At 38.9% G+C, this 15,595-nt stretch overlaps 1 protein-coding gene across 2 annotated transcripts; it reads left to right on the forward strand.

Moving 5' to 3' along the window:
• The first annotated feature begins 2,035 nt into the window (after window positions 1-2,035).
• LOC140871159 (ankyrin repeat-containing protein ITN1-like) lies at window positions 2,036-6,254 on the forward strand. 2 transcript variants are annotated; one of them, XM_073273595.1, is made up of 4 exons: window positions 2,036-2,175; window positions 2,835-3,332; window positions 3,839-4,248; window positions 4,801-6,254. In XM_073273595.1, the coding sequence occupies exons 1-4, from the start codon at window positions 2,154-2,156 to the stop codon at window positions 5,626-5,628; spliced, it is 1,758 nt and encodes a 585-aa protein (XP_073129696.1). In that variant the 5' UTR covers window positions 2,036-2,153; the 3' UTR covers window positions 5,629-6,254. The 2 variants fall into 2 exon arrangements, with proteins under 2 accessions (XP_073129696.1, XP_073129697.1); XM_073273596.1 differs by having other exon boundaries at window positions 2,838-3,332.
• The last annotated feature ends 9,341 nt before the right edge of the window (window positions 6,255-15,595 follow it).

Raw genomic sequence — 15,595 nt, forward strand, 5'->3', positions numbered from 1 at the left:
GTTTATTGGTCAGTTGAGTCGAGCAATAGTTTAGCTTTAGGAAAACTGATTCAGTTTTCCTTTCGTAAACTGAATGCATTTTACTTCAAATCTTCAGTTGAGCTATTTGGTCAAAGGTCAACTCAGTTAATGTCTTCAGTTTAACTCGCCAAGTTTACATCTTTGCTTTGCTTTTCTTGATGTTTCTTGAGCGAGTGTAGTTTGACGGCTATGACTGATCAGTTTCGCAAACATCAAAACTATGTAATGTTCCAACAATAATATTAATATATAGAATTTTAATTTTTTTATAATCGAGTTGAACTCAAACTTTATTTAAATAATATATTCATGGTTCACGAGTTAATTCAAGTTTTTATGAAGTTTACAAAAACTTTAAAATATAATTATAAATTTAAATATTCATTAAATTTATTAAATATTAAATTATAAAGTTCTAATAAATAAATTTAATTAATAGATTTTTTTAAATATATTTTTCATTACTAAAATGAAATGTTTAGAAATCAAATCCAAAATTGTTATTATTTTTTTAATCTAAGATCTGACTCATTAGCCTACTAACGAATATGATCACTAGCTAAAGAGTTGAATATTGTCAAGTTTGATCAGTTTGGTTCGTTTATCTTAACAAGTCTTGTTAAACGGCGCAAATAATCTTTTATCGAATCAAACTCTACATCTCTCGGTGTAAAAATTATTTTGTTTTATTTCATGTTTGACTTAATTTCTGCAAAAATTAAAAATATTTACTTTTATGTTATCATATATATGTCACATCAGCGGTGCACATAAGTGCACATGATGAGTGATCACCATATCAAAACTAATATACATATTTTTGACAATATAAAAATATTGTGGCCAAATATTGCTTGTAAAATTTTATATTTTATATTATACATATATAGTCTATCAATAATCAATTTTGAGATGATAATTGAATATAAATGAAAAATTAAATACTCCTTCATTACTCATGATGCAATAAATCTCTCTTTAAATACTACAATTTTAATCTCTTTCTTGCCCTTGTTTTTTACCTCATTTTTTCATAATTGCCAAACGAATTAAATTTTCTTATTTTCATCGTCAATCAAATTATTTTTTGGATTTTTAAGACATTCAAATTATGTTGTTAATATAAAAATATAATTTGGGTACGTAGACCTCGGTTGCCTTCACAAGTCCTGGTTCATAATTGATAGGGATGGACAAGCGTTTCTTATTCAACATGCTTAATTCAGGTACACTATTTTGTAACAGTGATATACGAGATATCAATATACTTATGATATGATATTCCATTAAGATATTTAATATCTACAGGTAAGAATTTTTCTATATGACACTTGTAACATAAAATTTCCGAACATTTTGTGTCGATATTTTATAATATAGATCCAATTATCCATAGTAATAAGAAAATTTGCTCAAAAACTGTCAATATTATTAAAAAACATTGATAAATGTTGTGCCACAATTGAGAAATAGGATGAGTAAAAAATTGTCTAACTCTCGTATTCACGTCAAGATTTTCTATTTATGGTATACCAATTAATATATATATATATATATATATATATATATATATATATATATATATATATATATATATATATAACTTTGTCCGTGTTTGTTAAGTTAGATTTATTTTTTTATATAGTTTTTTTTAACAACGCAAATAACAAAAACTAATCAATCCTCTTAACCAAAATTTATGTCATATTTATCTTATATACGAGATTTTAAATATTGTGTTGTCAAATTTAAATCCAACCACGTAATATACATGTGTTTTTTAAACAAAGAAAACTTATATTTCATGGTAAATTATACTTGTATATTTTTTTGTTTAAATAAATTATACACGTATTTACTTGAAATAAAATAATATAATGGTTTTTTTCTTGGTAATAATATATAGTGATTTGGACCATTACTAATTAGAGGAATCTTTAATTATAGATAAACAAATTATATAAAGCTAATCAAAGAGAGAATGGCAAAGCTTTAATAAGGTTGCTTTCTCACCACTTTCCTCCACTGTCGTCTTCTTCTTCCCTTCTTCCGAGTCAGCCACCATTCTACAATATATACGCAAGCCCTCTCACCTTTTCAACACTCATTTTGCGCACTTTCTTCCCCCAATCATGTCTTCTCCAGTCAAAATTGGTGTGTTCTTCATTTATCTATTGTTTCTTTTATTTATTTTTCTTTTTGCCAACTTGATTTTAGCTCAGAAGTGTTATCATCGTTTTTTAGGATCTTGGATTCTTGAAATCTGATTAATAAATTATGGGAATTTTATGTAATCCGAGATTCTTTGAAGTTGGCTTGAAATGATCGAAAAAAATGGTACCTTTGGTCCTCAATTTCGTGGGTAGTTTCCATTTAAACTATTTACCAAGTTAGCTGCTGGTGTGTGGATAAAGCTCAGTACTAACTAGCTGGATGTAGTTAAGAATCTGATTCTAGTGTTTTTGACATGATACTCAAGTTTGCAAAAATTGAATTTAGATGCTACGGAAGAGAAATATTGCCTTCTTTCTTGTCTTTGATCGGTTTGGGGGAGGTGGGGTTTCTTATGATAAAGTACACACGTCCGTGAATTACTACTGAAATTGAATTTTGGTCTAGTAATTTGTCTATTCTCTTAAAATGCTTCTCAAAGATTTGGTTATGGGGAAGTTGTGTAGGGTGAAACACATGTCCTTGAATCTTGATGTGAATAGATCAGTATGTAGATGGTGCAGTTGTTTTCATGAAAGTGTGAATTTTCTGAATCTTTCTAATGTTTGTTAATGATTCATCAACTTAAATGAAAATTATAGCAGATGATGTAGACTCGGAGCAAGGTTTATCTACTCCAACAACAAGCCAAAACCCATTGGCTGAGCCTTCACCGTCACCATCACCGTCCTCGTCTACTGCACCAGCTCTGGTTCTATCAAATTCGGGGAAGCGAATTGACCAGTCAGGCAAAAAGAAATACGTAAAACAGGTGACTGGTCGTCACAATGACACCGAGTTGCATTTGGCAGCTCAAAAAGGTGATCTTGTCGCAGTGAAGCAGATACTAGATGATATTAATTCTCAAATGGTGAGGACTCTAAGTGGAGCAGATTTTGACATAGAGGTTGCGGAAATCAGGGCATCGGTTGTTAATGAGGTGAATGAGTTGGGAGAGACAGCATTATTCACTGCAGCTGACAAAGGACACATTAATGTGGTTAAGGAGCTTCTCAAGTTCTCCAACAAGGAAACACTTACTAAGAAGAACCGATCATTATTTGATCCCCTGCATATTGCTGCAAGTCATGGACACCATGGTGATGATCTTATTTTACATGAGAAATTATTACATTTATCTGTCTTATGCCTTTCATCTTTATTTGTATTTATTTTTTTAAGTAAACTCGAGCTCATATAACAAGAATTGTAGTGAAGTTTCCAAATTCCAATGCTTTGGGACCCTGTATAATTAACTTCTCCAGAAAAATCGCCGACTGAGTTTTTACTGAATTTGAGTTTGAAGTAAAGCACAATCATCTAAGGGCAAAGTTAAATAATAGGGTATGTTGTGAGTTAAATTCCTGAAAATGCTATAGGACTCAAGGCACTTTCTTTGACTAGGGACCTTAATAAAAATAGATATCATTTAACTTATGGCTAGTGAAATTGCCACAAGTTTTGTATAAAGAAAGCAGTTATAGGTTTTTCTACATGTGTTTTTCTTTTTGCTCCACTATTTAAATAATGTTTGCAGTGCACTTTCATGTTATCATGTTAGATTTATTTTTGTGCCTTGCATTGATTTTACTTCTCATTATTGCAGAGATTGTGCAAGTGCTGTTAGATCATGATCCTAGCTTAATTAAAACAATTGGTCCTGCAAATGCAACTCCTCTAGTAACTGCGGCTTCAAGAGGCCATACTGCGGTGGTTAACAAACTGTTATCAAAGGATTGCAGCTTGCTAGAAATTTCTAGATCAAATGGAAAAAATGCATTACACTTTGCAGCCAGACAAGGGCATGTCGACATTGTCAAGGCATTGCTAGACAAAGATTCACAATTGGCTCGAAGGACCGACAAAAAGGGGCAAACAGCATTACATATGGCTGTGAAAGGGGTTAGCTGCGAAGTTGTGAAATTACTTCTAGATGCTGATGCAGCCATCGTTATGCTGCCCGACAAACTTGGAAACACGGCTTTACATGTGGCCACGAGGAAAAAGCGACCAAAGGTATACTATGAATTATCTTCCACTTAACATTTACCCTAAATAACGATTGCCTTTTGTTTCACTCTTCCGGTTAGTATGATTGAATCCAATCCATTTTTTATGAGTTCGGGATGCTAGATACATATGGTCTTGTTGACATATACCATCGTATTCTTCTGGATTTTAGAAAGATCCTCAAAATGAATTTTTAATCTGTTGCAAAATTAAACTTGCTCTTGTTGAGACATACCATCATCTATGAAGTAATGCCGCCCACATGCGGACTCATATTTCGCATCGTTGCTGCGGCAAGTTACTGCAAAATTATGTGTAGATCGTAGGAAACTTTGCTATTTTTCTAAAGACGAAATTTTGTAAGCTTTTCTAAGACTCCTTATAAATGTCATTGTTCGTTGTCTTTGCTTGATCAGTTTCTGATGTGTCGTGTTTTTTTATAATTTGAAATTGTCTCTGATTATACTCTACCACTGAAGCATGTATCTGTGTGCACTTCCTAAATTTACTATTTGATCGATGTATATGTTTGCTTTGGTGATTCTTGATTCCATGCAGATAGTTGATGAGTTATTACGTCTACCTGATTCGAATGTGAATGCACTATCACGAGACCACAAGACTGCTCTAGACATTGCTGAAGATCTTCCCCTTTCCGAAGAATCCTCCCAGTTAAAGGCATGCCTATTACATTACGGTGCTGTGCGAGCCAACGAATTGAATCAACCCAGAGATGAGCTACGCAAAACCGTCTCTCAAATAAAAAAAGATGTTCACATTCAGCTTGAACAAACAAAGAGAACAAATAAAAATGTCCATGGAATTGCTAAAGAGCTTCGGAAACTACACCGAGAAGGTATAAATAATGCCACCAACTCGGTGACTGTGGTAGCTGTGCTCTTCGCAACAGTTGCCTTTGCAGCCATTTTCACAGTGCCTGGTGGGGACGACAACAATGGAATGGCAGTGGTTGTGAGTAGTATTTCCTTCAAAATTTTCTTTATTTTCAACGCCATCGCACTTTTTACGTCCTTGGCTGTTGTCGTGGTTCAAATTACTCTGGTTAGAGGTGAGACGAAGGCTGAAAGACGTGTGGTAGAAGTTATCAACAAACTTATGTGGTTGGCTTCCGTGTGCACATCGGTGGCATTTATGGCGTCTTCATATATAGTGGTTGGCCGGAGACATGAATGGGCTGCAATACTGGTTACACTTGTTGGAGGAGTTATAATGGCTGGGGTTCTTGGAACAATGACCTATTATGTGGTGAGGTCCAAGAGGATACGATCCATGAGGAAGAAGGAGAAATGTGGTCGGAGTGGCTCCAACTCATGGCATCAGTCAGAATTTTCAAATTCGGACATCGACCCAATTTACGCACTCTGATGAATGAAAATCGGGTAGCTGACTCGAGAATGGATGAATCTCTTAGTAGTAAAGATATGTAATCATGGGACTCGGGTGGTTTTAGCTGTATACACTCGAGTTGGGTACTTGATCGTTGAAAATGAACTGAGCTGCAGGTACAATGAGTTTGCTTCTTTCTATACAATTGTGCTCTGAACTATGGAATATATATACACATATGCGTGTCAAGGACTGACAATCCTCCTTTGGTGAATGGGATATATTTTACATAATATTGTGCCTGCATTGCTTTCGGTTTCTTGAAAACCTGGTAAACAAAATATGGCTCATAAGGAGATTATATTGCCGACATACATAAGTCATGGACAGCCTACAAAACCGCCCAAGGCGACCGCTTTTAGAACTCCGAAGAAGTTTAATTAATCTTTATAGATCCATCTGGTTTCTCATAACTATGAACTCGAAACAGCGGGAAATGTTTATTTGATCATTGGAAACGAAGTAATTTTAATTTCTTTCTATATTCCTTGTCCAAAGATGAACGATGTTTCTTTTCTTTCGTGCATATAAATAAAATTGTCAGCAGTGCGGTAGCCGGACGGTCATTGCCCCCGTCTCGATCGCATGTCTAAACTTTGTTTTCATATTGACATACTAAAGTTTATTAATATAAAGTGCTCATATATTATATAATAGTAAAGTTTAAATATTTTTTTATAAGATAATAACATTAAGTGGTTTAAAAAAAAAAAGACAATAACATTAAGAAATAATAATAATAATAATAATAATAATAATAATAATAGCAACGATTACTAGCTCTTTTGTACAAGTCTTGTGTGTATATCCAGTCGATATGCTTTATAAGTTCTCTTGTTGAAAAAAAAAACAATTGATGCTACAGGTACAACGAAATTTGTATAACAAATCTTGTGTGTATATCCAGTCGATATGCAATTTTAATTTTCCATATTCCTTGATATCCTGATAAGAGAACCCGGGCAGGGAGATAGTCCGGGCAGGGAGAGAACTCGGGCAGGAGCTAGATAGTCCGGGCAGGGAGAGAACCCGGGCGAAAAGATAGCCCGGGGGGTTTCCATAGATCCGAATAAAATAGCGAAAGCCAGACATCGTAAGTTGGGTTCTGTGAAACCAAGGGAAGGAAAAAGGAGGTAGGGCCCAGACTTCCTATTTTTGAGATCAGGAGAAGGCCACGTCTATCTTGAGTGTGTCAGGCCCCTGCTACAGACCAAATCGTCACTGACCACGTTACAACGGTGCGGGTTTTGCCTAAAATTACGGAGGTCTATTCACATGTGGCAAACATCCCATCACGCTAAAGGTTGTCAGTTAGCCCACACCTTGTAATCATGAAAATCTCAGCTCAACAAGTATAAATACCCGGCTTCTGAGTCTGGCCAAGGTATGCAAGAAATTCACCTATCACGAATTTATGGCACACATTCACTTTCTCTAAAAATCCCTAAGCCCACTCCATACATCTTATTTGACTTAAGCATCGGAGTGGCGACGTCGGAGAACCTCTCCGGTGCCCCACTAACGAGCTTTCTTGTTTTTGGTGTGTAGGCATTACTCCGAGGAGACGAGAGAGCTTATTACCCCATAGCCCGGGGTCTTACTCACCACCCGGGTACCCATTTTATGATAAACGCATCATTGGCGCCATCTGTGGGAAAGTGAGTCAAAGGCATAGATATGAACGTCGTCGAGGAGCCTGAAAGTTCCCATCATGCGCTAGCAGCCATCCAGGAGCAGGTGAATGCCATGATGGAGACTGCAGTCCAAAAAGTCTTGGCTGCGCAACGAGGAGAAGGAGTGGGAGAAAAAGAGAAAGAGCAGGAGAAGGAGCCCGTAAGGGAGTCACAAGGGGGAAAGGAGAAGGAGAAGGAGAAGGAGAAGGAGAGGGGAGTGCAGGGAAGCATACATCTAGAGGAGGGAGGGGAATCACATGCTGAGTCTGCGAATGTTATCATGGCAGGGGAACTAGAAGTGTTGAAACAAAAGATCTAGAAGCTAGAAAACACTGACTCGTGGGAATCTTCGCGGGTCAAGAGGCCGGGATGCCCCTTTTCGCCAGAAATTATTAAAGAGTCGTTACCAACACACTTTAAGTCAGCTAAGATTAAGGAGTATGATGGTAGTGGCGACCTAGAAGAGCATATGGCTCGATTCGAAAATGTAGCCATGCTGCACTGTTACAGTGACCAAATCAAATGCAAAGTGTTTTTGAACACTTTGGTGGACTCGACCCAGAGATGGTTTGAAAACTTGGAGATGGGAAGCATTCATGCCTTCAAAGAATTCCGGGAGGTCTTCCTACAGCATTTTAGCAGCAGCAAGCAATACAGAAAGACTACCCTCAGTCTTTTTGAAATAAAGCAGGTAGGAGAAGAGTCTCTAAGGGCCTACATCAAGAAGTTTAATAAAGTAGCCCTGGAGGTGCCGGCCTGCGCCCCTAAAACCCGGATTACTGCATTCACACAAGGGCTTAAAGAAGAACTTTTTCGATCTTTGGTAAAAAAATACTCCCAAGAACTTTGAAGACCTCCTAGCTCGGGCGGAGAAATACATCAACATGGAGGAGGCCCAGCGACAGAAGAGAGAAAAAGACCGCCGGGAAGGAATCAGGGAAAGAGGAAGCCGGGGTGGCCAGGGGGGAGCAAAAGGTGATCACCCGGGGAGGTTAATAACCTATGCTCCTCAAAAAGTGATTAAGGACCGAGGGGTCCACATGTGCAAGAAAAATGTGCAATTGGTTCCCCAGAAAAGGCCAGGGAGATATTGCACGGTTCATCGAGTTAACACTCACGACACCAGCGAATGCAGGAGACTCCTGGCCGACACAGAAAAGCCTGAACCAGAGGAGCTGGGGCGATTGGAGAAGAAGCCTAGGGGACTCCCGTGGGCATCAAGACCCGCGGTACCCAAGTACAACAAGTCGGTACCAGAAAAGTCCCGAGAAGTCGTACCAAGATGCCTTGACGCAGGAGAACGAGAGGGGCCCTCGATGGAAGTGATTAACATGATATCCGGAGGGTCCAAGGATGGAGATTCAAATAGGGCCCGAAAATCTTGGAGCAGAAGAGAAAGCCTGGGCTTGGAGGCCCAGAAGCCCACCTTCTGCCCAGTCATCACCTTCGGAATGGAATATTTGGAGGGCGTGTATGTCCCCCACAATTATGCTTTACTCATTCGGGCCCAAGTAGCTAACTATGATGTAAAACGAGTGTTTGTTGATTCTGGAAGCTCAGTGAACGTCATCTTCCAGGAAGCCTTCGAACAGATGGATTTGCAAGGGTGCGAAATTAGCCAGGTAAAAACCTTTTTTACGGGTTTGCGGGTCACACCGTCCAACCCAAGGGTGAAGTATGGTTGCCCATCACCTTGGGGTCAAAAATTCTGAGGAAGACAGTCATGACTCTCTTCACCATTCTAGAAGCTCCATCCTCCTATAACATTATTCTAGGGCGACCCGCCCTGAATGCCTTCATGGCTATTGCTTCAGCCTACCATCAAAAGATCAAGTTCCCGGTGGGTCACCAGGTGGGCGAGGTGAGGGGAGATCAAACTTCTTCTCGAAGGTGTTACGCTGATACTGTCCAGGTGGATAACAAAAAAGCTCGGACTGAGCAGGGGGAGAATGGTCCCAGCAAAGAGGAGGTCTGCACCGTGGAGGAAATCAAGGAGGAACACGTGGCCGTGGAGTTGATACCACATCAGCCAGGGAAGGTTGCTAAGATTGCTCGGGATTTAGAATCCGTCCTGGCTGATCAATTAAAGTCATGTCTGGCTCAGAACTTGGATGTATTTTCCTGGTCTCCAAAAGAACTGACCGGGATACCGGTCCATGTAGCGGAGCATAAATTGAATATTACGCCAGGGTCCCGGCCTGTCAAACAAAAGAAACGACATTTTGGAACAGAGAAGGACAAGGTTATTGCTAACCAAGTCCGGGATTTAATGGAGGCAGGACATATCCGGGAAGTACAATTTCCCACTTGGCTATCCAATGTGGTGCTGGTGCCTAAAGCCACCGGGAAGTGGAGGATGTGCATCGATTTCCGGGACCTGAACGAAGCTTGCCCGAAGGATTTCTATCCTCTTCCTCGGATAGATCAGCTGGTGGATTCCACATCAGGTTTTGAACTACTCTGTTTTATGGATTCTTACCAAGGATACCATCAGATTCCCTTGGCCCCGGAGGATCAAAACAAGGTTAGTTTCATCACCTCAGAAGGAACCTTCTGTTATGTTGTTATGCCTTTCGGATTAAAAAATGCAAGGGCCACGTATCAAAGAATGATGGACAGGGTTTTCCAAGTCCAGCTCGGCCGAAACGTGCATGTTTATGTAGATGATATCTTGGTAAAGTCTCGTACACGGGAAGATTTCATTCCCAACTTGGAGGAAAACTTTGGCACCTTGCGAAAGTACGGGGTGAAGCTCAACCCGGCTAAATGTGTGTTTGGGGTCAAGAGTGGAAAGTTCTTGGGTTTTGTGGTAACAGAGAGAGGGATAGAAGTGAATCCTGAAAAAGTGAAGATACTGAAAGAAATGCCTTCTCCTACATCTTTCAGGGAGGTGCAGCGATTGACCGGGAGGATTATTGCTTTGTCCCGGTTCATCGCCCGATCGGCCCATCGCAGCTACCTTTTTCTTTCAGGTGCTAAGGAAAGCCCAGAATTTTGGATGGACTAAAGAATGTGAACGGGCTTTTCAGGAGCTCTTTATAAAATAGCATCTAGCTAGTCTGCCAGTCTTGGTCAAGCCAGATCTCGGAGAGAGGTTGTGGGTATATCTCTCCACAACCGAGCAGGCTGTAAGCTCTGTGCTGATAAAGAGGAAGCCGGGGATCAGAAGCCAGTATATTATGTGAGTCATGCTTTGAAAGGACCAGAGGCTCGATATATTGAGATGGAAAATATGGCCCTAGCCCTTGTCCTTACTGCCCGGAAGCTCAGACCCTATTTCCTATCTCACCCGGTCACGGTCTTAACCAACAGCTTACTTGGCCGAGTAATGACGCATCCGGATGCTTCGGGCAGGATGGTCAAGTAGATAGTCGAATTGGGGGAGTACGACATTGGGTATCAGACCAGAGCTGCCATCAAAGCACAGGCCTTGTCTGATTTCTTAACAGAAGTCCTCACCTTTGACCAAGAAGAGGTTTGGAGGGTGTTTGTAGATGGAGCTAGTTGCCTCGAAGGGAATGGAGTAGGGGTGGTCCTAATCTCCCATACTCAGGAAAAGACCCGGATATCCATGAGATTGCATCCTTCTAGATCCAACAATGAAGCGGAGTACGAAGCGGTCATCGCCGAGATGAGGTTAGCTCGGGAGCAGGGGCCGAGCATGTGATTGTTTACTCGGACTCTCAGTGTAGTGACCCGTATCCGTAATTAGAGATTAATGAGCATATTAATCGTGTAATCATGTTTATATTAAGTAAAACATGATTAAGGAAATTCCAGATGAATTAACGGACTTCGTAAATGGATCCAGAACACTCAAAAATGTTCCAGGGTGTGGGGACCCGGGTTGCTAATCTTATCTTAGGGCAATTTATTGTAATTAACAATTAAACAAGTACATACAAGAATTAAAGAAACAAGAGCTAAAATTTTTTTTTTTTTTTTTTTTTTAAACAAGGCAGGGTCTCGCTCGATCGGGAAATATGCTGTCAAAAATCTGCTGCCAAAGAATGGATAAACAAGTCATAATCTTTTATACATGCTACAAAATCAAATACATGCTATCTTATAACGTCTTACAAGCTTCTAAACATAATAAACATAAACTAGCATGTATTCAAGCCATAATATACAAAGTTCTTGTATCACTTCTAGCATGGTTCAACAACATAAAGTACAAGTTGTGCTACTTAAGCCCGTGTCCTCACTTGCTATGCCTCTATCTCGAGCTATCCTTGTCTTTTCTGACTAGCTCCTGCCCCACCTATTGCCATGCACACATACAAAACAAAGCAATAGCCGGATAACTCCGGTGAGAATAAAATCCCAGTATAAACAACTTTAAACGCGAGATAATAAACGTGAATGCAATGCAAATGGCAAAGGAAGGCTATCAAGCTGATATCAATAAAACTTAGTTCTTTGGGATCCCGAGGAATAAAATAACTATCAAACCACCGACACTCCCATTCGAGGCGACATCAAGTATTTTAGTCCTCTGACTTTGGGACAACTATAGTGAGTCTTCTGGCTCTGAACATAAATCCATATTCTGTGCCATGAGTCAAGCTGACTCTAGAAATAAATTTACAGTCCATGCCACTCACTACAGCTCTCCAAACGTCATCTGCACTCTAGGCGATGGCTGCCCTCTGTGCTATTAAGGCTGGAGTTCAAGATGAATGCAACATAAGCTGTATGCATTAAAAGCTATAAAACACATCTTGAACAACTAAGCATATAAGCAAACAAAGCAATACAAACAAATAATCACATAAGAAATATAAAAAAACAAGTATGTGATTGACATGGGAATACTTGAAATGAAAGCTATTTCAAGCGTTCTATCCCATCTGGATTTGCTGTCATTTATACCTTTCGATGTCGTGTCTGACAGTACTTCAAGTCTGAAAACATCATAGTAAAACCATCTATCAAAATCTGTTCCAAAGCATAACAAAATTTCAACTAAAGAACTTCAAACCTTCTAAATCGTTCTCGATTCGAATCGACAATCTCGAGTTCGGAACACTTTGATCAAATCTGAAAAATAGTAGATACAATCTAACCATATCAAATTCCAACTCTAATCATGCTTTGTTCAATCAATAAGAGCAAAATCTTGACAATTTGCAAATCGGCGGCATAACTGCTAAAACCGGCAATCCAAACAATATCCAAATCAATCCAACAATCCAGATAACTTATAATCTCTAACATATCATCTCATTACCATAAAAATCAGTATCAATCAAACATGATAGTGTTCGAATTATTCTTCCCAAATTCATATAAAATCCGAACGACAGTCTTTTGTCGAACTGTCTGCGAATACACGATCGGTACAGCTGATATACGCATATATGATAAAATCATAATTTTCCATCTTTCACATAAAAATAAAATCTGAGATATGTGAATAAACATGTACCAAATCGAAGGTCTCGGAGCTGTGATCGCAGATATATATTTATCTGGAATTTCTGACAACCGGAGCGCGAGTTATCGAAGTTTGAACGGACAAAAATGGCTTGGAAAAGGGTTCAGCCGAGTTCTCTGTTTTTCCTTCTCCAAAATATGATATATCACGTGTGTTCAGAATAATTCAAGTGGAGAATGAGATATATATAGAATATTTGCAGTTTAGTCCCTGAACTTTTGACTATTTGCAATTCAGTCCCCGGAAAAGCGATTTAATTCAATTTCAATCCTTCCAATTTAAGAATTATTAGAATTTAATTCTAAACTCTAAATATTCCCAAATTAAATATTCTCGAATTAAAATTAAATAATACCGGGCCTTACATTTCTCCCCCACTAAGACATGAGTTCGTCCTCGAAATCACAAGAAAGCTGTATAGACAATCTGTATACACATAAGATAATGAAATAGCATAAAACAAAATAAGAACTCACATCAATGAAACAACTCTGGAAATCTCTGTCTCATGTCTGACTCAGTCTCCCAAGTCGCTTCTTCGATGCCATGTCGACTCCACTGAACTTTGACTAGCTGAATTATTTTGTTTCTGAGCTGTTTGTCTTTGCGATCAAAAATCTGAATAGGCTGCTCAAAATAACTAAGAGTCTCGTCAAGTTCAGCTTCATCAGGCTGAAGAATATGGGAAGGATCAGGCTGATACTTCCGCAGCATAGAGACATGGAATACGTCATGAATACCAGACAAAGATGGAGGAAGAGCGAGTCGATAAGCAAGATCGCCTATCTTCTCGATAATCTCATATGGACCAATAAAACGTGGAGATAACTTTCCTCTCTTTCCAAATCTGACCGTACCTCTAAACGGAGAAATCTTCAAGAAAACTCTGTCTCCCTGATCAAAAGATAGAGGTCGTCGTTTGATATTTGCATACTTTGCTTGTCTATCCTGAGCTGTTTTCATTCTTTTCTGAATAAGCTTTACTTTCTCTGTCATTTCTCGGATCATATCAGGTCCAACATCAGGAACATCTGAGATATCATCCCAGTACAACGGTGATCTGCATTTCTTTCCGTACAATGCTTCAAAAGGAGCCATCTCAATGCTCGTCTGATAGCTGTTATTATAAGAGAATTCTGCAAGTGGTAATGAATCTTTCCAACTAGTACCAAAATCTAGTACTATAGCTCTCAACATATCCTCAAGTGTCTGGATAGTCCGCTCTGACTGTCCGTCTGTTTGAGGATGATAAGCTGTACTCAGATGCAATTGAGTACCAAGAGCTTGTTGCAAGCTATGCCAAAAGTGTGATGTAAATCTAGGGTCTCGATCTGAAACAATAGATTTAGGCACACCATGTAATCTTACCACTTCTCTGACGTAGATTTCTGCCATCTGATCATGTCTGTACGTCATTCTGTACGGAATAAAACATGCTGATTTCGTCAAACGATCAATAATCACCCAAATGGCATCGCACCCTCTGGATGAACGTGGTAGCTGTGTAACGAAATCCATGGAAATGTGATCCCATTTCCATTCTGGAACTGATAGACTCTGCAATATACCACCTGGTTTCTTTCTTTCTGCTTTTACCTGTTGGCAATTCAAACATCTGGCTACAAATTCAGTCACATCTGACTTCATTTGTTTCCACCAATACTGCATTTTCAAATCATTATACATTTTTCTGCCACCAGGATGAATACTGAATCGACTACTGTGAGCCTCTTTCAAGATTTGTTGTTTCAAAGCTGAAACATCTGGAACAACAAGTCTGTTATTCACATATAACACATTATCAGCACTGACCTGATATTCAGATTGATGTCCAGATCTGACCATAGCAATCGAATTCTGAATATTCTGATCCTCTTTCTGTGCTTCTTTGATTCGTATCAAAAGTTTTGGCTCAGCTCGTATAGCACAAACACAGATAGGGTGCATATCTGTTGCAAATATTAATCCAGAAAGACAACAATCTTCCACCATTTGAGATACACCTATCGTAGACAAGGATAAAGAACATACCTTTCTACTTAAGGCGTCCGCAGCTGCATAAGATTTTCCTGGATAATATTTATTCTCGCAATCGAAATCTTTCAATAAATCAAGCCATCTACGCTGTCTCATATTCAATTCTGATTGCGAAAACAGATATTTCAAACTTTTGTGATCTGAAAAGATTTCAAACTTCTCACCATAAAGATAATGTCGCCATATCTTCAATGCAAAGACAATAGCGGCAAGCTCCAGATCATGGATAGGATATCGAGTCTCGTGTGGCTTTAACTGTCTCGAAGCATAAGCGATAACATGACCTCTCTGCATAAGCACACAACCCAGACCCTTGTGAGAAGCATCACAATATACAACAAAATCACCTGTACTGATGGAATCGTCAAGATAGGTGCACTTGTAAGCCTTTTCTTCAACTCCAAGAAACTAGTTTCACAGGCTTCAGTCCAGACATACGGCTTATTTTTCTGAGTCAGTTGCGTAATAGGCTTCGCAATGCTGGAAAAATCTCTGATAAAACGTCTATAATAACCTGCCAAGCCCATAAAACTCCGTATTTCTGGTACTGATGTAGGTCTAGGCCAATTCAATACAGCCTCGACCTTACTTGAATCCACTGAAATCCCATCACCTGAAATAATATGCCCAAGAAACACAACTTTCTGCAACCAAAATTCACATTTCGATAACTTAGCATATAATTTCTCATTTCTCAAAGTCTGTAAAATGAGTCGGAGATGTTCAGCATGCTCATGTACATTCTTGGAATAGATCAAGATATCATCGATAAAAATAATGACAAAGTCATCCAAAT

Source organism: Henckelia pumila, unplaced genomic scaffold, assembly GCF_033568475.1.
Source record: "Henckelia pumila isolate YLH828 unplaced genomic scaffold, ASM3356847v2 CTG_429, whole genome shotgun sequence".
Classification (NCBI taxonomy): Eukaryota; Viridiplantae; Streptophyta; class Magnoliopsida; order Lamiales; family Gesneriaceae; genus Henckelia; species Henckelia pumila.